Genomic DNA, 24,219 nt, shown 5'->3' with positions numbered 1-24,219 from the left:
CAGGGAATACACAGAAAGTGGAAATAACTGTCAATCCTCAACAAGCTGTTCAAAATTGCAGCGGAGTACACAGTTTAAGCTTTTACTCGTGTACTGTTAAACTCATTCTCACTGCAGAAATATGTTCCTGTCTATGTAGCTAAATGGACTCGTTAGCATCTTCCTGTTACGCATTATGGTTTATTTAAGACGGTGAAATCTATCTGTCATTTAATCAGTCCATGTCCAGTCCAGCTTTCATGTCGTGGCGTCTCCACTTCCATTTGTCAGACAAAGAAACCGACACAGATCAATAGCTGCTGATGGACTGTGATTGTCATTAGGCTGATCCCTGGAAGTGCTATCATAAATGCACTCAGAGTGAGTGAGATTAGTCACAATTGTATGTTGAAAAAAAGTCACAATTTCATTGCTTAATACCAACACCACACCCTAACTCTCTGTCTCCATTGAAATACACAAGCATTGTAGTTTTCAATCTATGTAAATCCAGGCTTGTGAGCAGGTATTGAAAAATGGCCACTGTTGAGCGACAAGTGTCACTTGAATCTCAACAAAGAAACTTCAGATTATTACAGAAATGGTAGTAATTATCAGTAAACTTAATGTTGATCAGTCTTGGCTAATGGTCTCTATCTTTATTTCTCTGTTTTTTCCTTCAGGTATGTGCTGATGGCGCACTCTGAGCTGTTTGTGACGAGAGCGCCCCCTGTGGAGGGGAGAGACGTGGAGCTAGATGTTCTGAGCTTCCTGAATTCGTTTGGGGATGAAAACAGCACCGCAGAGAGATGCTACCGCTCGCACTCCCGCAGCAGCGTCCTCCAGGGTCTGCCGTTTGGAGGGGTGCCCACGGTCCTCGCCATCAATGTGGTGCTCTGGATGGTACAGTCTCACACACACGCACCCATTAAATTAATATACACAATTTTACACAATTAACTCCACAAAAGCCACCGTCAGCTTTCACCCCTTTAATTCCGCTTTTAAATGATGTAAATAGAGCGACGTTAGAAAAAGGGCTGCAACTAACGATTATTTTATTACTGATTATTCTGCTGATTATTTTCTGTGATTAATCATTTGGTCTATAGAATGTCAGCAAATTGCATAAATGTCCATCGCAAGATTGCTTCAAGACAATACTTAGATGATTACGTAATTAATTAAATAATCTTAATTAATTACTTAAAGAATCTGGTATCTAAATAGTTGCCAGTTAATTTTCTGTTCAGCAGCAAATTAATTAATTAATCGATTATTAAGTTCAGCTCTGGTTGAAACTGTGTTTGCTCTCCTGAACAAGACGTTTGTTGTCCATCGTTTGAACTTCGCACTGCTGCACATCAGAGGGCCTTGACAACAAGGTTTCTGAATATAGCTGCCAACACCGTGTTGAGTTATCAGGAAGCGCCGTGATACAAACAGACAACATGAGGTGAGATATCATCGGAGGGCAGTTTCTGTAAAAGCACAGTATCTAATGGACATTCAATCACAGACACTTCACTCTGCTATTGATGATAATAGAGTACAGCAGTGTTGGAAGTGCTGGACATCACAGTGCCCCAGGTCCTAACTAACTTTAACCATTGCTGTCATACTAACCTGCACCTAATACTAACTCTCAAGTGTGTACAGTATATTATATTAGACTTTGAATATGCTATGCGTCTCCATTAGCTAATGAAAGTTGAATCAAAGCTGCAGATATGACACCGCATCTGCAGTGCGCAGTAGGGTTATATTATGGGAATTGATTATTCACTGCTTTAGAGACTGAAAGTCCAGATTATGGGTCAAGCTGCTTCATTTTTTTGCATTCTTTTTTGCATTTCATTCTCCCAAATTCACATAAGTACAGTACAATATTGGTGGAGAACCCCTTTGATGCAATGACTAAGACTAGTTTAGACAACAAAATCTGAGTTATTGATGATTGCTATTAAGAAGGAAAACATGACTTTTGTACTTCAGATGTCATATTCAGTGCTAGGTGGTGAAATGGTTATCATCACAAAAATAAGGTCAAACTCTGGCCTGGAGTTTGTGTCCTTCCCCCTGCATGGATTCCCTCAATATAAAATTGGATATTGCATTCAAAATGTGTGGTATTCCTCTGATAGTCCAGAGAAATGCTGTTAGGTTAATTGGAGACTTTTAACTGCCGAACCAAAGTGTGAATGTCTGTCTATGTGATCAACTGGTGACCTGACCCCTCCTCTCTCCCAATGCATGTTGGGAAGGCTACAGCCCCGAGTGACCCTGCTAAGGATATGCTGGTATAAGTAATGGATGATAGGACGTACAGTCCCATATATCCTTGATTGTTTTTAACAATTAAGGAAACAGTAAGATGAGTGGTGTTGCAATGGAATTTGGATTACATGTGGAGTGAAAAACTTATATATAGCATATTTAGTATTATAATACCACAACAAGGAACTTTCATTTCTAGGGGAAAGTCTCTAAAAACTAATCCAAACTTTAAATTAAGCCGTTGCCTTGCAAAACACAGTGGGGATTTTTATTTGTCTCTTCGCTGCCTGGGCTTCTGGATCTCATAATGTTGTCCACACACAAATGCATACAAACATTATGTGCATGTCATAGATATGAAATTACATAAAATCTTCATGTTTTAGCTTTCCTTTCACATAATATAATGCATTTATACATTGTCTACAAACATAGTTTCCTATTTTTCCTCATGTCTCCAGATAATAAAGGGCTTCTGATTTCACTTGTCAACTACGTCAGCTCGACTGTCAGGCCTTGTCAAGCTTGATATCTGCTCTCATATCAGTCTCAATCTGCCACCATCATGTCTTAATTGGCTCATTTTATCAGTGCCTGGTTGTCAAGACAACAAAGAGGGTTGAGCGCTCTCTCTTAATGACAAGCATGAGTCAAAGCACGCTTGCCCCCCAGGTGACGGGAGCACGCCTCTGCATCAATGCCATCGTCATACAGAATAAATCATCTGTGGGACTTGAGGAGAGCATGCCCACGCATCAAGACGAAATAAAATAAAACAACAGGGAGGAGACGGACACAGGGAAACCAGCCAAATAGAGGAGAGATTCATATTTAAAGGAGGAGTTTGGGCTCTGACTGCTAATGTGAACACGCACTCATTATTCATCTACAAGCCTCAGTCAAGGATGCCCTGATTGTCTATGCACGGATCTAGATCACTAAAGAATGAATCATTTGACATTCATGGGTCTTATCAACATGGCTGTCAATCCTTCCCTCTACACTAAGCGTCTTCTAAACTCAAATCAGTTAATGATTTAATGCTGCAATTAAAATCAAACATTCATCAGCACTTTTACTCAATTTGCATTTGTCAACATTCATCCATCATCGCCCAGTTATGCTCTTAGAATGCTGCTCAGCATGGATCCGCTACTGTGCACTATGATGAACAGGCTTTTTTTTATACTTCATTGTAATGATACAGCTTAGCTCTCCATTTGTGGCAGAATGGAGGCTTTTCAGATTTATTCCTCTTGCTGTTGACCACACTCATTCGTCATTTGCGTGTGCGTGCTGACCTGTCTCTGGTAGTTTCCAAGACAACCACGTACTACTCTGAAGAATGAAGATGGCTCATTATTGCTGCTGCATGTGGAACCTTGTATTCAAGTCAAGCAGCACAGAAAGTTTTTGGATAATATTATGAGAACATAGAGTGTGTGTGCGTGTGTGCGTGTGTGCATGTGTGCGTGTGAATCAGATCAGGAGCTCTGCATTCATGTTCTTGTTTTGTGTTACAGTTCCTGTTGCTCATCTTCTCCTGTCTGAGGAAGGCTGCATGGGACTATGGCCGCCTGGCTCTGCTCATGGAGAATGACAGGTAAATTATACACTTACACTAAACATCTGATATGCACTTGATGCTCTGTTAGCCGTGTCAACAGTTAAGATGCAGAAATAATTCTCAGAGGAACTACTCCTGAGTCCTGATCCTGAAGCCTGCAGCTCCCTCTGCTGAGTATAAATGGTACTGCATAGGAAGCAAATTACTGCAAAGAACTGCTACTCTGCCTATGATTCTGATAATCATTTATTAATTGCAATCATTTATTAGTTTATTAATTACTGATTCATCAAGGTAAATCATTTTTCAATTTTTTTCACAATTTCTCTAAAATTCCCTTTCTGACTAACAGTCCAAAACAATAAGACTCTCAATATAAAGCAGTATGAAGTAGAGAAAAGCAGCAAAATCCTCACATTATAGCAGCCTTAACCAGTCACAGTCTGGCACTCTCTCTTAAATCACTTAATCACTTAAAATCACTTAAATCACAAGGCTAGAGGGCTGGAGGTTTGCATGTAAGTGCTGACGGCAATGAGATGTAAGAAGAAGCTTGTTTCATTGTTGGCTTTCGTGTTTTCATGCGATTTGAGAATATCACCAAATTTGTTCTTTAAACAATTAATCAGTTATTTTTTGCCAATCAACCACTTGAAAAAGTGTTATAGCACTTATTCAGATACCTTTAATGTTACAAAATGAGTCAAGGTCCAGCCCACGGTCTGCATGAGTCTGCTTGACCTGAGTCTCCTCTCCAGGGAATTGCAGTCTTGATTAGTTCTGCCTGACTGGCAGCGGTTTCATAGCACCCAAGGGCAAGCAGCATCTGTGTGTTTTGCCAAGCGGTCCTCTCTTGTAGTAATTCAATTATGCTGCTTAATTTGACACACTGTTGAACTGTCAATGGTACAGCCCACAGAGAAGTATCCACAAATTCAATCATCACACTGGTTTCATTAGGTTTGACCATACTGAATGTGTTGTATGTCTTCTCTGTGCGCACACAGACGGGGGATGATTTCAGACCGATACAGTGGGACTGTCTGCAGCAGTAACATTATGTCGTGGTTGTGATCTCCTTTACAATACTGTGTTAAACATTGGATGCATTTGATAAGATCATAACAGGCCGGAAGCAGTATGATGATCATTGCTATTTATTTGTTTATCTTGTCCTCCCAATTCAGTCTCACATCCCTGTTTTATGGAGAACCAAGTGAGAAAGAGAAGTCTCCATCAGAGTCCAGCCCTTCTGACTCTGACACCAAGGACATGGTGAGTTTTGATCAGTTTTCATCCAGAGAAGACCTAGCACAGTTTTTAACAGCTCCTGAAAGCACAAAGGAACCCTATGATAGCATTTTCACATCAATTAAAGGTACCCTGTGGAGTTTATCCTGAACAAACACTGATTTGTTTACACCCAGCCTCAACAAAACACATTTTATGTCTCCTAAAGGTCATACAAAAACGTTGCATGCATTTCTTACCTTGAAATAGTTGCATAGTTTCTATTTTATGTGTTGAAATCGGTATTATTTACATTCTGAGTTTCCATCTTTTATGTGGCTTTATTTTAGCAGCACTAATTAATATTTTTGATTAACAAGATATCTAACTATGTGTAATGTGAAAGGAGTCACACATAGTGACGAAACCACAGTCTAGTTTCCAGCCGCAGCAGGCAACAGTTTTTAGTGAAAAAACTCAACCCACTGTGTACTGTCTGTCCTGCCCCAAACGGGAGGCAGTCAGAATTAGTGACTAGCTAGTGGAGCATTTGGCAGCAATAACAATTTGATTGGTGGAGACAAGGCCAAAGCTAAAAGGAGCGTGAATATTGGACTTAAAGTCGTCGGGTGGACACAAACACGACTCCAAATGAATGCTAATATTGCTCCTTGTCAGCTGAATGTGTAAACAGGCAAATGTTTGCCACATTCACCACATTGACACGAGGAAAATAAGCTGTTATGGCGAACTGTGCTAACCTGGTAAAAACAGTAGTCTTTACACTGTAAAATATAAAGGAGAAGACATTATGGGAAATGTAGAATTACATCTCATTTATAAGAAGATTATCAACAATACCACTGATGTAAGACAGTCTATCTCTCATTATGATCATGTTCTCATTTATTTGCAGCAATTATACCCAAGCTGTCACAGTTAATTAGCCAATGATATTTTGTTGTCCAAAAATGCAGCATGCTGCACTTTTATAATACTTATCTAAGATGGCACTGCGTCAGCTGTAGTAAGAGGAAAGTTTGGGTCATGACTCAGCTGCACTGTCTGTGACTCCTTGACACCTGTGTGATAGACTGAGGTCACTCCCTGCATGTTTATAACGGTGTAAGACAAAGAGTCAGACTGGAGTCATCGCCCTGTGCCTACACAAAGCTGAGGCTGCAGTAAAGTGGTTACTGCTCCAGGCTAGACCTATTAAATCTCCATCTCTATGACACTCTGCAGACCTTATTAGTATGCGAATAGTGAATGCATGCAAGTAGCCAGATGTGGTGTGCACAGACTCGCATACATATGTAATTTATTATCTTTAATAACAAATCCATTGGATGTTTTACAATTCTCCTCTCCTTCCAGGGCTTCTGCTCGTGGCTCTCATCACTTTACCATATGAAGTAAGTACACAAAGCATTTGCCCTTGTAATTATATAACTCTTCTCTCATCTTAGCTTCCATCGTTTTATTGGCCCTCGGTCTTCAAAGCTGATGTCACTGTCAAATGTAAAGTCTCGTGTTATATCTCATTTAGCAGGAAAAACAAATGAGTCTAGGCTCATGTGCCCACTGGTGCCATGGTTTCCCGTTGAATATTTGCTCTTGCTCAAGTCTGACTGCACACAACAGATTTAGGTCTGTAAAAAGGCGATTTCCACGGTGTCCATGGTTTCCATAGTATTGTGGTGGAGTTTGGGTGCATCTGTTTTTAGCTCTCATGCCAGTGGCTCACCCTGGGATCCCTGGGAAAGCGCAAACCCACCCTGCAAGTTCGCAATGTGTGGGCTGCAATGAGACCAGCGTGCACCTCTTTTCTCCTTTTTTTCATGGTTTTTTTGTTCTATTTTATGACACTGGGTTTCCTGAACCTCCTGCCTGGTAACCACAGCTTCTGGCTCCAAAGTAGTGGTGCCACAGTTTTAGTTGTGAGGTATAAGCTGTAGACCCATTTCTCCTGGCAATAGATGGAGCTGCATACACATTCTATATTAAGGTGACGCTGCTGATTATCATCACATCTGCATGTGTGGAGACAGTGTGCAGCATCCCTATTTTTCATAATGTAGCATAGAGAGTTTTGGATTTCTTGGAAATGGGATTAAAGGATTCTAAAAGTTTCCACTCTTGCTCTCTTTCTGCAGGGATGAAGAGATCCGCAGCAAATGCGGCATTGACGCCGTCACATACCTGTCCTTCCAGCGCCACATCATCCTGCTAATGACAGTGGTTTGCCTGCTGTCTTTGGCCGTAATCCTGCCGGTCAACTTTTCCGGGAACCTCTTGGGTATTTTGGTCCCTACATGATGGTCTAGCTAGCCGAGTGTTTGAAAAGCCAAGGGATATCCTTAACCACAGGAGAGACACATGAGGCACCTCGCTGAGAGAGAAGCCAGGCCACACAGAGACGATCACGCATCCCCACACGGTTAAATGCACGGAAACTTTGGCTGAAAACAATCTGTGGTGAAGCGGAGTCTTAAAAACGTCAAAATAGGTTACATCAATCAAATTAAATCAAAACTTGAAAGATAATTTAAACTTAATGACACATAAAACATTAAGTACTACTATTTACATACACATTTACACTACATTTCATCTGATGGTAGTTGTTAGCATGCCAGTGATTCAACAAATGTTTCCCAAGTGGTATTATAGAAATAGAAAGTGCTTCATTTCCTCTTAGCATACACATGTAGGTGTCAGGGGTGGGATGGTGCATAAAATTAGCTGCTAAATGGCAGCAGAAATGCTTTTTGGCAGTTGTGTGCCCGTTTTCTAGGAAGTGTTGAGTAAGCCCTAACAGGATGAACGAAGGAGCCATTAATGGTTCCAAGGGGGGCTGGGCTGTCCACAGAAACTTTTTTATTACTACTGGCTGTCATCTTACAGACCAGTGTGTCACCCGAGTCATTAAATAAACCAACACCCGTCGACAGGCTGCCATGGCAACAGCAAACAAAGGGTGCCCAAATTAAAACAGCGGAGTTAGGCATGTTTGAATTTTGTGTGAAATGTCATTGAGATGAGAGAGATTTCATTAAAGTGGATGGAAAAGGTTTTCTTTGAATAGTGACATTGCTTCACCCTCCAGACAAAAGAGGAGGGTTTTTCTCTAAGTCATTTTGAAATTAAAAAGTCTCGCTCTCTGTCATGTTTCATTATTCATACAGGGGACAGTCCTGAAAACTTTGGAAGAACAACACTGGCTAATGTTAGCGCAAAGTGAGTCTAACACTTTACGAATGACATCAGATCTCATGAAATAACACAGAACTGTGAAAAAAACACTGGACTATCTATATTCATTTAAATTACCACAGTGTTTTTTGCCTCACAGGGACAGCTTTCTGTGGCTCCACAGCATCTTTGCTCTGGTCTACTTCATCATCACGTTGCTGTGTATGGCTCACCACTCCATACGGCTGGAGTACAGAGAAGATGAGAAGGTCTGTCACCATCACATTATACTGTTCAAACTGTTTTCCACTGCAACATTATCCATCTTATCTAGCCAGTATTGCATTTTTTTAGTTGAAGCTGACGGGAATGTCATTAGTTTTATAGTTATTTGCTTATTAACTAAAACTTAAGTCACATTTTGCTCTGGTGGGTGCTTTTTGAAAAGTTAATGGATAATCAAAGTAATGAACATTCATCCTGAGGGGAACATGAATGTGTGTTCCAATGTTCATGATGATCCATGAAATAGTTGTAGAGAGAGATGTTTCACTCTTAATTAAAAATGTTAACCAGCTGACGGCACTAGAGGAAAATTCAGAGTATCACCCTAGTCATTAGGATTCAGCCTCTGGGGACAATGAATGTGTTTCCATGTAATTGTTAAGATGTACACTACTGTGCAAAAGGCTTAGGCATGTAAATACTGTAAAGTAAGAATGCCTTCAAAAATCTTATTGAAGAAAAATCTAAATCGAATCAATATTTGGTGTGACCACCCTTGGCCCTCAAAACCCAATCAATTCTTCCAGATACACTTGCACAAAGTCAGGGATTTTGTAAGATCACAATCAGGCGTAAGATTAACCAATTATACCAGTGATCATCTATTTCATATGTAGGTTGAAACACAGTCATTAACTGAGACAGAAACAGCTGTAGGAGGCTTAAAACTGGGTGAGCAACAAACTCTGCTACCAAGGTGATGTTGTGGAAGACAGTTTCATGTCACAGGTCATCACAGCAAGACTGAGCACAGCAACAAGACACAAGGTAGTTATACTGCATCAGCAAGGTCTCTCCCAGGCAAAGATTTCAAAGCATACTGGAGTTTCAAGATGTGCTGTTCAAGCTCTTTTGAAGAAGCACAAAGAAACAGGCAACGCTGAGGATCGTAGACACAGCGGTCAGCCAAGAAAACTTAGAGCAGCAGATGAAAGACACATTATGCTTACTTCCCTTCAAAATTGGAAGATGTCCAGCAGGTCCATCAGCTCAGAACTAGTAGAAACCAGTGGGACCCTGGTAAACCCATCCACTGTCCGCTGGAAGAACTGATGCTGTTTTGAAGACAAAGGGCGATCACACCAAATATAGATTAGATTTAGATTTTTCTTCTGTTCGCTCACTTTGAGTTTTGTACATTTATAAAATAAGCAATTAAAGTTTATATTTTTGACTAGGAGTAAAGGGGAGAACCAACAAACCAGCATCTCTAGCGTGGTTAATATCTAATGATAAGATGGTGATTTTTTGCGGTAATTCAGTTTAATTTTTGAGGTTAACATAACTATACTACCACCCTAACCCTCATGGTGGCTGCATTATGTGTTGCAGGTAGCCCGGACACTGATGATTACCTCCATACCAAGAGAGATTTCTGACCCAGGACTCATCACTAAACACTTCCAGTACAAATGTTTTTCTCTTTATTTCACTCTTGAGTCCTCTCTGTGTGTTTGATTCGTGTCACAAGGAAGACCTTTTTCTTTTTTGCAAAAACACTTGTACACGCACACCTTCATTACAGTTAACTCCTTTTGCTCCATTCACTAGTGAGGCCTACCCCAGCTGTACTGTCACTGATATCCGTTTCTGCTTTGATGTCCACAAGCTGATGAGGCTCGACTTAGAGAGGTACAGTAACTGCTACAGATTGAAGTGACACAGTTTGTGATCAGCGTGAAGCTCTTGTCTGAGGATGCTGTGTTTTGCAGGCGCAAGGCAATGAAAGGCAGGCTGTACTTTGCTACAAAAGCCCAAAAGGAGGGGAAGATCACAATCAAGACTCATCCGTGTGCTCGGATATTCTGCTGCGACATCTGTGGCTTTGAAAAGGTGCTTTATTAGTAGGTGACTGCATAATTCTGCTGCACAGAAATGTGTTGCCACTGGATGGCACTGCAGTCCAAAAGTAGCCACATGCAGCAACAACGTGTCTTGCCATGCTAAATCTAGGGATCTCTCTGAGAGTGAAAGATGCTGCGAGTAATGTGTGCTCTAACTTTTTTTTTTTTCCACAGGTGGATGCAGAACAGTACTACAGCGAGTTAGAAGAAAAGCGGACAGACGAGTTTAATGCTGAGAAGAACCGCATCTCCATGAAGAGGCTGGGCATCGCCTTTGTGACTTTCCGTGATGAGAGGATGACTGCTGTGTAAGTAAACAACAGCATGACATCGGGGGTTTTATGTCTCATAAACTCTGTCACAGCAGCGTGCAACCATAAAATTCATGGAGTGCCATTAAAGAGTGCTAATGCAGATTTTTGCGGCACTTTTTCTTGTTCACATCTTGTTTTGTTTTCCAGCATAGTGAAGGACTACAGTCGTGTGCTCTGCCGTCGCAGACCCCAGCAGTCCAGCATCACCACTGTGGTGCAGTCGCACAAATGGGGGGTCAGCTATGCACCTGCTCCCAGTGACATCATCTGGTCAGTGCTAACATCACCGAAGCTCGTCGCCTCTTAAACCTCAAGGCTCCCACTACTCTTATTTTCCCTTTATTGGTCTCAAAATCACCCATCATACTATTTTGGTGGCGATATCCATCCATCCATCCATTATCTATACTTATTCTGTGCATGGTTTCAGGTATCTTTAATGCATCCCAGCATGCATTGGAGGAGAAGCACGGTACACCACCACCATTAACTAGGAGGAAACCCTCACAAACACATTTCCCTGTAATTAAGCCTGGCATATTGGATATCTTTGGAAACCTCTGGCTCATGACTAGACTTTAAACCAAAGTTCTGTGGGTTTTAATAGTACTTGTCAAGGCAGCATTAGCTTATAATGATGATCCTCAAAGAGTTTATTTATTTAGACAAGAGGTAAACATTATGCAAATTATGCAACTCAGTTTTGTGGTAGTATCTGCAGTAATACTATTCCTATTTTTCATTCATCTCTGTGCTCTTCTTTAATAAAAACAAAAAAAAACTAACAGCAACATTTAAGATGTATCAGTATGTTGTTGCTTGTGTGTAACAGATCTCAAACACCATTTAAAGCTTCCCTATCCGTGATTGGATTAGCCATAATGTATGTTTCATATCTTGGAAAGCAAATGCAGCAGTCCCAGCAAGATTATGTAACAAGGTAGTGATGCACATGTATGGGAGATTAACCAAAGACATGGTAGCGCTCACTGTTTGTGCTCCACGCCTGATTGGTTGCAGTGGGTTTGTATGCGAGTGTGTTTTTGCACTAACTAGACGACTGGAGCAGTCACAGGTTGCGGGGTTGAGCAGGCACTTCTGTTCCTTCATTAAAACTGAGCGTTGAAGTGTGCTGTTCCCAACTTGCTCTCCAGCGGAAACACGCACCCCAACTCACACACAGGAGGTGGCTATTTCAGGCTTATGTCAATACATGCAGTACAGGCGTGTCAGGGGAGAGTAGTGTGTTAACTGTCCTGTCTGTCCTGCTGGATGACTGTGAACTGAGGCTCATTATTTCTCCGGTCACCAGGGAAAACCTGTCCGTGTGCGGATCTCGCTGGTGGCTCCGCTGTGTCCTCCTCAACATCCTCCTCTTCCTGCTGCTCTTCTTCCTCACCACTCCCGCCATCATCGTCAACACCATGGACAAATTCAACGTCACGAGGCCTGTGGAGAGTCTGAGGGTCAGAGTTTGAGATTGAGTTGACCTGTGTGACCTTAATGCTGCATTTTAACCCCCTTCGGTTTCATTAATTAATCATCTTGCTGTCCAATCCAGAGCCCAGTTATTACCCAGTTCTTCCCAACCCTCCTGCTGTGGGCGTTTTCAGTGCTCCTTCCCTTCATCGTCTACTACTCAGCTTTCTTTGAGTCCCACTGGACCAGGTACTCGCCAACAATCGGCCACCACTCTCCTCTCTCCTGTGTAATGGAAATGTCAATCCTTTGCCTCTTCAAACAGACCCTTCATGTATAGCTGCCTGTCTTCCTCTCAACTCTCAGCTTTTCTTTTTTTTTTCATCTCAATTATTTTTTTTTTCTCTTTCACCCTGTTGCTCTTTTTACTCTCTCCCCTCTCTCCCTCCTTCTCCCTGTCACTCTCCCCGCACTGTTATTCTGGGCAGGTTGTCATAGAGATCTCCATGTGAGGATAATGATATGCACAGTAGTCACCATGCGCAGAGGAGCTCCACATGGTGACTAGCAGGAGGAGGAGCAGAACAACTGTGCATAGGGAGACAACCTCACGCAGCACCTATGAGCACCCTTTCTTTACATAACTACCCCCACAAACGTGTTGTGCAGGCGTGATGTGCGAAGGACCGAATGCAAATCAACTGTTTACTGGAGTGAAAAGCGTAGTTCATGCTAATGAGCCCAACAGTCCTGTAAATGTGGAGTCAGCCGACTTTGCATTACATTATTTCACTGTGGATTTATTATGTCGAAGGGAACTGTGTAGATATGTTTAAAATGTGCATTACATAATAATCCCTTGTTCATTTAATGTCTCAGGTCTGGTGAGAACCAAGTAACGATGCACAAGTGTTTTTTACTGCTGGTCTTCATGGTCATCATCCTGCCCTCACTTGGTCTGTCCAGGTACATTTACAACAGATCCACGCAAATCAAACATACAACATCCACTTTTATGCTTATATTTTATTTTTACCCACTTTTGCTACTTTTTTAAAGGTGTGTCCTTATCATATTATATTCTTTCTGTAGTCTGGACCTGTTCTTCACATGGCTTTTTGACGTCAACTTCCTGGATGAGAAGGAGGTCAAATTCCAGTAAGATTCATCTATTTGTTCAAATAAAATGTACCACGAGTATCATGGCGGCATAAAAGACACTTTTCAGCCAAACACTCAGGCTTCATTGTTTTCTCGGTGCAGGTGTGTGTTTCTTCCTGACAACGGTGCGTTCTTTGTAAACTATGTGATTACATCCAGCCTGATCGGCACATCCATGGAGCTGCTTCGCATTCCAGCTCTGACGGTGTACGCCCTCCGCCTCTGCTTCGCCAAGTCCCAGGCTGAGCGCATTCATGTCAAACGGGTTAGCTGAGCCTTTCATGCTTACCTCACTGTTTTCATGTCAGGTATATTAGATTGTGTTCTGTTTTTAAAGAATGTGACTGTGTTCGTGTTTTCATCTGCAGAGTCAGGCCTATGAGTTCCAGTTTGGCTTGGAGTACGCCTGGACCATGTGTATCTTTGCAGTTAGTATGGCCTACAGCATCACATGTCCCATCATTACACCCTTTGGTGAGCAACATACAGTGACCCTCCTTTACCCTCCTTTTCGTCTTTTTTCTTTCCACCTTCTGTCTTTCATCTCTATCCCATCACCTTCCCTCTTAGTCCTCTGTGTGTATGTGTTGCCGCTCCTCATACTGTGACCTAACTCTCCTCTACTGCCTGCCAGTCCGATGCAGACTGTGTGAATTTGCTGCTGTAGTCCCAGACACCCAGACACAGTGAGTTGCGAGCCAGACGCCCACTCTGCTCCTGTCTCTGCCCAGAGCTGACCAAGCTTCTATTTACTTCTGTAGTTAAATCCTCAGATTCCTCAGAACAGGCCCTTTCATACATAATACCCTGCTGCTCTGTGCATTTTACCTGAGTTGGTTTCTGCAGGTTGGCATTTTAGTCATGCAAATGTTTTTCCTGAGGCAAATAATCTCATTGGTTGAGTTAAACCTCATTTGGTGGAACCACAAAGAAGCAACACAGGAGCTCATTTAACTGTCAAACCTGAAGGGCAAAATATTCATTTGGAAAATAAATGATTTTGATACTTCTTTTAAAAAAAAAATCAGGTCACACTGTAGCCATGTCACAATAATTTATTTGCTCATTGATCCTCAGCCACTTATATATTCAGTGTTTGAAGCCCTGAAGCCTTATGTGTGGGGTTTGATGGAGGTTGGGAGAGAACAACACTATGATATTAAAGGACCATACTGCATTTTTCTTTCTTTCCTCCTTAAATTCTCAAAGAATCCAGTTTTTTTTTTTTTACCTCACAGCCCTCCATGGATTTATTCTGCCCTGGAAATAGTGTCCACTGTGATGGATTTCCTAAATGTCATCTCTCCTCCATACTGCAGGTACTGATCAGTCAGTTTGTGTGTTTTATTGCGCCCCTCTAGGTCTGCTCTATGTCATCCTGAAGCACATGGTTGACCGATACAACATCTACTATGCATACGTTCCCACTAAACTCAACCAGCGGATCCACAGAGCAGCCATCAGCCAGGTCATCTTGGCTCCCGTCCTCTGCATGTTCTGGCTGCTCTTCTTCTCTATGCTCAGATTAGGTACCTTATCACTTGCATTTCTATCCTGTCATAGTTTCCATCATTATATTGTGAGAGTGCATGATAACATTGTGATATTACGTAATTTCTCATAAGCTCCCTTTACTGTCACAGGTCCAGTGCATCCCATCACCCTCTTCACCTTAGTGTCCCTGCTCTCCTCTGTTGCCTTTTCCCTCTTCCGCTTGTGCCTTAGGAAGCAACCAGACAAGTCAACAAGCTACCAGGTCAGAACCACCAAAAGTCACAGAGATCAAAATGAGCTGAAGCTGCTCTAATACTGAATGAATAGTATTCATTCTCGTTGTTTCAGATGTCTGATCAGCCAGCAGAGGGGACGTTCACTGATGCAGACAGGAGCACTGTGACATCCACTACTGCCTCCAATGTACAGTATCACATTATTCTCCTATTAGCTCGACAGTACGCCATTAAAACATACTACCACATAGTAGCAGTATTTTTTGATGTTTTGAATTTGTTTACTAAGCATCACATATACTTTTCATGAGGGAAAAATACTTATGAGTACTGTTCCAGACTTGATTCGTGGCACATCAGGCTCTGTCTTATTTGTGTAAAAGCTAAATTAGGTGTTGTTGTGAAAGGAGTTTTCCAGACTGGTGCATTTATTGTAAATGAGCATGAATGTTAAAAAACATGGATGATGATGATGATGATTTGAATTTGGTTGCGTTGCTCAAGTCTTGGATGGGTATCAAAACCCCCACAATAAACTATGGTATGTTTTGGAAAATGGGTGCAAATAATGTAAAGTATATGTGATTTGTAATAAGTGGCCTAAAATATGCAAAGCTTCCTATATACAGTGGGGAAGAACTTTTACTCCAATACTAAACATAAGTACAGTTTTGAGGTAATTATGCTGCATATTGTGAGGAAAATATTGCACCTTTATCTCAAAGTTATAGTTACTAGTGACTTTACAGATTTAGTATTTAAAATACAACCAATACTTTTCTACTTTCACTTCAGTGAAATTATTAATGCAGAACTTTTACTTGTAATGGAGTATTTTAACAGTGTGACATAGCTACTTTTGCTTAAATGAAATCCAAGCACGTCCTCTCTCACTGAGTTAAATCACTCCTTCCAAAAACTGGATTTATAATCTTTACTTTATTTTTTAAAAACTGGATCCAGGATATGAATCGTTATTTCTTAACTTGGTGCAAAGACATTATGATGCTTTAACTTTGTACAATGCAATAATCATGATACACATGTACAGTAATGCTATTTACATCTTAAGTGTAGGCTGGGAAACAAACTCAAATTTAAAACAATACTTGTATCTCATACACTCCCATTGAATTGAGTGATTTACTGTGTGAGATGATCATAAACTACATGTTGACCTTCCTCCCTCAGCTGTTTGTGGCGTCCGTTCTGCTGGAGCCAGAGCTGGCTTTGACTCCCATGCCCTCCCCGGCACACCACAGCTACGGCGCCATGGCCAGCGCCCAGAGTTCAAGCCACGGCCCGGTGGAGGAAGAGGAGTGTGAAGAAGACCACACCCAGACCCATGAGACTGAGCTCCAAGACCCCCCAGACACCTACTGCTCCAGCCCACTCATGGACAGCCCAGTCAGTTACCAGTAACACCAAATCCCCTGAGCTGATTCCACGTGTCCTTCACCCGGGGAACACAGATTGCTAAATGCCGCAATGCTGCGATTTTGCCACTGACCTCAAACTCCAACTTAGCTGCCTCAGACCCTGAGACTAGACTGGGCTTGTTAGAAAAGTTAAAGAACGTGAGGGCGAAAGAAGCTTAAGAATACAGGAGCAGGATCCACGTAAACTTCACTACAAAAGTATAGCAGTTTGCCAAAACATCTCCTGAACCTGTTTTATGGACACAAACATCTATCTTGATAGAAGATACATCCACCCTAAATGTACAGATTACTTTAGCCGAACTATTGAATGCTCCTCGACGGGGATTCCATCTTCTTCTATGGCTTCATTTGCAAGTTAAAAAGGTTAAAAGTAATGAAAGTAACTGGGGTGGAGGCGCCTTTGGGTTGCTATCGTAGATACTCTGTCCATGCTGTGCCACCAAGACATGAGTGGAGGTGAAAGTTCCCATCAGAGTGGGTGGTGTGAGCAGGCTCGCCCTGGCAGACTGACAGTGTGGTCTGGGCACGGGTGATATCTGGTTCCTTGGCAGCAGAGCTCGGGGAGGCTGAGGGTGAGGGCAGCTAGTTGTGAAGCCATCTGCACTGAGAGAGCAGACAGACGGAGGACCGAATGTAACTCAGAGATGTACTGTAATATATGTACACTCTCTCCAAGGAGGCACAAGCAGCTTGACTGTACCTGAAGCTTGTTGTAATTATTACCAATTTAAGGTTGCTATTTTTGCTACAGTATTTTTGGTGTCATTGATATTGTGCTTTGGGTTGGGGACAGGCACCACTGGAGATTGGTTAAGGATTTGCAGAGCTGTCCCGTCTTAATCAGAGTATTCCCTTATTATAATGTTTTGACTGTGTATGTGATCCAAGTTGATTTTTATTTATTTGCTTTAAAGGAATAGTTCAACATTTTGCATACACTCATTCACATTCTTGCTTAGATGAGAAGTTGGACACCACTTTCATGTCTGTACAGTCAATATGAAGCTAGCTTAGCTTAGCTTAGCTTAGCAGAAAGTAAAGGGGGATGGCTAGCCCAAAGCCAGAGAACTATTTTTTTTATCTGGCCTCAGTAAGGAGTCTTTGTGTCACTGGTGGATACTCCAGGAAATATTATTGAATAAGTCTCTCTCCCAAAATGTAGAGCTATTCAGATGAATTGTACATGCTATGGGAAAATTAGAAGCACATCCTGGGATTACAACAAAAAAAATGCCATGGAGTCTACTTTCTCTCGTTGCAAGACAACACAAGATAATAATTTGTCAATATGATGGCTCAAAATCATTGATTTATTGTCTAGTGTTGGTCAAATATTTCTGTGCTAAAATTGCGTTTTGTTGTGTCCCAAATATAAATACAAGCAGTAAAATTTGAGCTCTACCATACTTTTACATATTTTTCAGTTGCATTAACTTATTGTTTGAGACACTCCACTGCATGTTGACTATTGTATGTTGTATAATTGCATCCATACCTTATCCTTGAGGTCCAGTTTCACATGTGCCATATTGTCTTTAATTTACAGTCCGTCTGTATATTTGTAAATTTTGTCTTTTGGGGTTATTTTTATTTCTTTATGGTGGGATGAAACTTTTTTTTCGTGAAACTGAATGTAAACTGATTGCAGTTTGTTATTCATGTCTCTTGCTGTGCCTTGAACAAACACCCTTTTGTGTGACAATCCAGCATGGCCTGAAATATGCTGCATGGACTGAAAACTAAAGAACAGGAAAACATCGAAGAGATCAAAACACAACAACAACAAAAACAAAAACTCGACAACCAAGAGTAGCAATTTTCATTCCACTGGGTAGTTCACTCTGTTTGTCAGCAGACAAGCAATGAGCTCATTCCACCACAATATTGACATAACAATCGACTTACTATCATTTTCTGGAGCTTTCAACCACATCACATGGTCTTCATCAACAAAACAGTTTGTTCAGTTGTCATGAAACTGCACATATTCAAACCTTTTCACTATTCTGTGCACTTTTAGGACCATGCTAGTTCAAACGTTGAGCTGAAGTTGAACTGAAAACAATCTCCAATCAAGGTCCACTTACTCTCTTTTTCTGGACCTTTTTGTCAATAAACTATAACCACTATAACCAGCATAATGGAAGGTTTGAATGTCTACAGACCAATGACATCTAAGCAAACTTCATCTCCCGATGAGGACCATGTCAGACGATCAAAAGCTCCAGAACAACCTAGTAAGTGGTCTTTGTTAGTGATTTATTTTTTCTCAAGGTCAAGAACTGTCAAGCTTAACACTAACCACTAACAAGTAAACCTACTGTGTGTCTTTATGTCACAGCATCTCTTTTTAGATGTTTTGTATCGTGGCCTTTTTGGTGCCTTGTTGTTGATTCCAATCAATATCTTTTCAGTTCTCAGCTGCTCTATACTTTGATCATACAGATCATAAAAGATGTACAGCCTAGCTCGCTGTAGAGGATAAAAACATCATCCAGTGTCAAAGCCTTGTCTATGATTTGTCTTAATGTGATTTTAATTTCAACATGTTGGTTTAAAAGTGACAGCACTGTTGCTGAGCAGTTTTGCATTAAATCTTCTCTTAGAGCAGCTGAAAAGCTTCTTGTTGCCCAGCAGAGTGAATTTCAGTCCATTTTATGTTGTGTATGAGATGGTTTATTATAGTTTTAACAATATAAAATCATAGGCCTGTGATATGATATTTTTTTCAGTTCTTTTATAAAATTGATGGCATATTATTTCATAAAATAAAACATATTTGCTCCATTTTTACAAGGAATCTAATTCCAGTTCTTCATCTTGTATAAAACAGATGAAAGCTGGCAGCAGAGAGAGTATGAAGTGGTCAGTGCAGAGAATCAAAAAAAAAAAACCATCAAAGAGCATCTCAAAATTTGTCTGAACTGCCAACATGCCCTGTGGGTTTCTCTTGCAGAAGCTTGTTTCACAGATCATTAAACATACTTTCCTTTGAAAAATACAAAATAAAACATATTAGGGTATTCTTAGCTCTAATGGCCATGCAAGGAAGGATTGTCCATTTTCATGCTTAACTAGTTTTATTGTATCCTGTTATGTCTGTTCATATACTGTCAACATGACCATCCGAGGTCTATTTGGAGAGACATTAGCTTTCCAGACATGTCCACTGGTTCTTGCTCTTGGTTATGAAATGTGTGTATCATACACTAAGTACTTTATTTCATCTGTGACCAGCCTGCTGTAAATGTAGGTTGTTATATCTCCAAGAAGGTTGAGGTTAAGGGACAGACTGTGTTTGAGATTGATCTCTGTCAGGCTAACGAGTTTTCATCTGTCAAAAGTGAAGTGCTGTGACCAGAAATTAAAATTAATTCAGCTCAATCCACTCATCTTGTGCCATGAACTCCTCATTGCTCTCCTCTACTGTGGTCTATGATGAAGGGTTTTTGAGTAATGAGTCATACTTCATGTGGTAAGTAGTAGTGCAAGTGAAAGTGCACATGATGCCTTCAGGAAATGTACAAAGGGTCACACACAAAATAGGTTTATTGATAATGTTGGGAAATGTGCTTATTTGCGTTGGTTAGCATAGCTTAGCACAAAGTTTGAAAAAAAAGTCTTATTATTGAAAATCAATTTTTCAATATGTACAAAAACTGAAGTGTAAAGATTATAAATTTTAGTTTTATGGGTGTGACATCAACCCTTCTACCTTTTTCTACAGAGCCAGACAGGCTGTTTGATTCCAGTCTTTATGCTAAGCTAAGCTAACCAGCTGCTGGTTGTAGCCTAGATGGGACAGACACAAGAGTGTCTTATTGATCTTATCAGGGTTCGAGATTACAACTCGAACCCTGATATATAATATAATCTGAGATTTGTGGGGGGTCTCCAAAATAACTACCATTCAGGGCAGAAATGAATGAATGAATGAATGAATGAACTACTACAAGAGAATATGCTGTGTTGTTCTTTTGGAAAACATGTTTCTTTTAGCCTATTTATCTTGTAAATGATACTCATCTCATTAAAAAAAAACATTACTCATTAATAACACAGTATAGATAGTTGTTAGTTATATATTAGCGACCTCCACAGATGTATGATTTTAGTGCTTACATGGGAGCTCAGCTTCCACTGACTTGATTCCTGAATCGTATCATCTAACTCTCTTCTATAAAGAAAATAAGTGTTTCCCAAATGTCAAACTTTTCCCTTCTGTCTGACAAAGTCTCCTGCTGATGAGAGTAATTCTTTTGATCAGACAAAACTCTAATCTAATCTAATCTAATCTCAGATCAGGTACCCTCATTAAACGAATGCAGGTGCATGTTAGTGTGGTGTTTGAGGCTGTGTGTCAGCATAGCTGACTAACTAGACAAGCCTGTAAATACCACAGGCCTCACTGATCCCTGAAACCACATCTGAGGGTGGATGGGGCAATTAATTGTACGAGCATCTGCTTTTATCCAAACCACATTGGAAAGCGGTAGCACTAGTGCCAATGGTAGATGCGCTGCCAGCATATTGGTGCACAAGTATGTTTTTTTTTGCTTGAGTAACATCTAACACTAAACTGGATGGGTTTCATCTTTCTGCAGTGACAGGGTTTGTGAAAGAAAAAACAAAAGAACATGTCTGCCATTATATACAGTGCTTCTTAGTTGCTAAGAGTTAAGAAAGAAGAAAGAAAAGTGCCTGACATTTCCCCTGTCACCCATGGCAACTGCTGAGAGCATGCTTCTCAGTGAAAGGTGAATTCCTCTGGGTGCGTGGCCCGCCGCTTGCTCTCTCCTGCCCAGATGCTCAGAATTAAAAATGTCTCTGCCTCCTGCAGCAAACATATTGTCACTCCCATATGGGTTAGTTTCAGCATGCAAATTTAGCTTAATAAGATGGTGTTGTTTAGTATTTACATAATATTGTGGCTCAAAGAGGGGCAATTTTTTGTAATCTCCCCTAAACTATAACATACTTTATCAACAAACTTATATAAGAGAGTTTATCCTTGACCTTGGAAGTAGCAACTGACAAAACCACAAGGTCTATTTGGCAGCAGTTTGCAAACCTTCGATCATATCACACAATCTTAAATTACTTATATGATATAAATTGCATCTGCCTTATATCTAAGCAACATGTGTCAAGAACAGTTATGTAATGCGGCACACCAGGTGATTGCAGGACATGTAGCCATCACTGCTGTATAGCTGAACTGCTGCATAACCTTTTTTATATTTTTGGACCAGCAGTTGAACAAGAGAATAACCTCAGGACATCAGGTATCAGTGGATTTAATTAGGTGCCCTGTTAGCATTCTATATTGTGACATTGTCAGCAAATTGCATTAAAAGATCCTAAGTATTATCTGTGGACCTAAAGCCTGATAGAGCACATTCTTCTGTGCCATAGAGCTCCATTGTTGTCCAAAAACGATTAAAAACACATCAGTGAGCGTCACGGTTGCACTGGGCGATATGTTCCTTCATCACTATGAACCTGTGCACTGTAGTTAATTTTGAGTCAATCTCATATACACCATCCCGCTGCCATGAATACTTTCTAACACTATGCCAGCGTATTGAAAGTAGCAGAGGAGCAGCAACTTCAGTCCCTCATCTGTGTCTGTGTTTTGGCAGCACTCAGAACCCAACATGCAGTCACTGTAGTTACATGCTTAAAGCAGAAGAAAATATACTTGAAGCATTAGAATATGTTTTAGGTCACTAGTAAAACACGAGCCATTACACAGCCTCGTGCTACAGGCTGTATCACATGAGACAGATGACTAAAAACAAAGCTAAAACACCTCCTTTGTAGACAAGCTCAAACATGCTAAATGTGTATTAATCCGCAGCTGAAAATAGTCCTGAACAAATACATTATTTACTCTGGTTTGAGTTATGTTTCTTAAAAGCTACAGTGCCCACCTGTTTTAAGAAATCACAGAGCCTTTTTTAATGAAATGATATAATGTATTTGTGACTGTTTTTTAAAGATTTACATCAAGCCACAGACAGGATATGAAATTCAAATACTTCATGTTGGACGTAACTGACAGACGGCTCATTCCCTCTGAGGTGGTTGTTGCTTGGCAGGCTCATGTTGCAGACTCCAGCCTCTGGAGCAGTGATCAGAGCAAACCTTACTAACCTGACCCTGCACACGTAGTCACTGTCCAGTCCTCAATCCTCTCCACAGTATGATTTAGGTTGAGTGAATGATTGAGCAGTGCTTTGCTTTCGTCTTTCATCAAAAACAAATGCACACACACACACGCATACACACATATATAGGACTCTAGGCCATCACTTAACAGTTGCCATGACAACGTTCAATACCCCTTCATTCCAAAACACATTGCAGACTTTCTAAAAATAATGTGTGTTGTCTTTTCTAGCAGACTCCTCTCCAGACGAGGGTCTTCAGATTAAAACCTCATACACTACAAGGTAAGACTAGAACTGTAGGTAACAGATTAATGAATTTCCACGTGGGAAATAAACACTCACTGTATAGTCAGTAGATTATTGGATTTTGTTGCAACCTAAACATTGGTTGTGACCTGAGAGGTCGGGTCAGAGTCTCCGTGAAGACCAGTGACTAGACAGCTCTGGCACAGTGTTGATCTGTAGGCTGAAACGAGACATGGAGCATGGAGCCAACATAAATACAGCAGACTCTCAGTGGGACAGAGAGAGTGAGGATACTGTTGGAAGTGCAGAGAGACAGATTAAGGCCATGTCAGCCACGGCTCCAACAGCAGAACAGACAGCCAGCTCATGGATGTGACTTTTACAATGATACAACTAAATTGTATATGCGGATGAGAAACGAGCCCTGTGTCTTCAGATAACTCATTACAACAACCCTCCTCTCTCCACTTCGCTCATTACTGTGGCTTCACCTATAGGATGCACACACAAACGGATATTCAAGCAGAAACACATGCAAACATCACAAGGATTTTACTTGTTTTTGGAGGAAAAGAAAAACAAGAAGAAGAGAACAAAATGACAAATTTGTCAGATTCTTGGCAATTTTATTAAATTTTGTAAACAATCTTGATGTGATATTGTGCAGTTGCATGAGTAAGTGGGCTGATGTGCCTGAAGTCGCCCTCGTCTCTGTAGCCAAGAGCGATGAGCCATTCGGCGCTTGGATCTTATGTAACACTAGGAGATGGGCTGTCAGTGGGAAGGAAATCAAGCATCGTGTGATTGATTTCAAACGCAGACCATTGTGTTGTAACCATCATCAGTCTGTGACAAACAATCTGAGAGCGAGAGGAAAACACACTGACCTTGTTCAGCGGTAAAATATCCACAGAAGATCACTTTATTTAGTCTCAAGTGAGCACACAACATTTTTTTTTTGAGTGTAGGATGGAATCCAGTTTACAATGAGTGCGTGCTTGCATTAACTCTAATAATAATGTGCGTTTTTGGTTGAAGGATAACTAGGTGAAGTCATCGCTGTTCAGTAGCAGCTGATAATGATGAGGTAGACAGTGACACACCCAATATGTACAGAACTGGATGTTAACAGGATAACATGCCAGTTGTCAGTCATGCCTGCTAAAAAGACCTAATGTCGGGTAATTGAAAACAGAGACATGGAGAACAACAGCCTGCATAGGGCTGTGCGCTGACACTAAGAAAAGAACCACTATAAATACACCACCTACACAGTCAGATAATAAACATTACACCTGTGAGCTGGTAAGTACAGACTGAACATACTATGCAGGGATAAAATTGTTCAATAGAAAAC

General features: G+C 40.9%; 1 protein-coding gene across 1 annotated transcript; it reads left to right on the top strand.

Annotated features, from left to right (window-relative positions):
- Nucleotides 1–672: 672 nt before the first annotated feature.
- Nucleotides 673–17,020, top strand: tmem63c (transmembrane protein 63C). Its single transcript, XM_070842484.1, has 22 exons — nt 673–882; nt 3,780–3,859; nt 5,011–5,098; nt 6,431–6,468; nt 7,210–7,352; nt 8,242–8,293; nt 8,409–8,517; nt 9,866–9,939; nt 10,085–10,165; nt 10,246–10,366; nt 10,552–10,685; nt 10,839–10,961; nt 12,004–12,157; nt 12,253–12,359; nt 12,990–13,076; nt 13,203–13,268; nt 13,374–13,536; nt 13,640–13,745; nt 14,633–14,800; nt 14,915–15,027; nt 15,114–15,188; nt 16,193–17,020. Exons 1-22 carry the CDS (start codon nt 673–675, stop codon nt 16,421–16,423), a joined length of 2,523 nt encoding a protein of 840 aa, XP_070698585.1. The 3' UTR covers nt 16,424–17,020.
- Nucleotides 17,021–24,219: the final 7,199 nt, after the last annotated feature.

Source organism: Pempheris klunzingeri, chromosome 13, assembly GCF_042242105.1.
Source record: "Pempheris klunzingeri isolate RE-2024b chromosome 13, fPemKlu1.hap1, whole genome shotgun sequence".
Classification (NCBI taxonomy): domain Eukaryota; kingdom Metazoa; phylum Chordata; class Actinopteri; order Acropomatiformes; family Pempheridae; genus Pempheris; species Pempheris klunzingeri.
The sequence above is the reverse complement of the archived record's forward strand: the minus strand, read 5'-3'. Positions and strand labels throughout refer to the sequence as shown.

Excerpts from the sequence above, each read along its gene's own strand:
- tmem63c (XM_070842484.1), top strand. The coding sequence starts at position 673 with ATGGCGCACTCTGAGCTGTTTGTGACGAGAGCGCCCCCTGTGGAGGGG. Across the intron at positions 6,469-7,209 it reads TCATCACTTTACCATATGAA|GGATGAAGAGATCCGCAGCA; the intron begins GTAAGTACACAA and ends CTCTTTCTGCAG. Across the intron at positions 8,518-9,865 it reads AGTACAGAGAAGATGAGAAG|GTAGCCCGGACACTGATGAT; the intron begins GTCTGTCACCAT and ends TATGTGTTGCAG.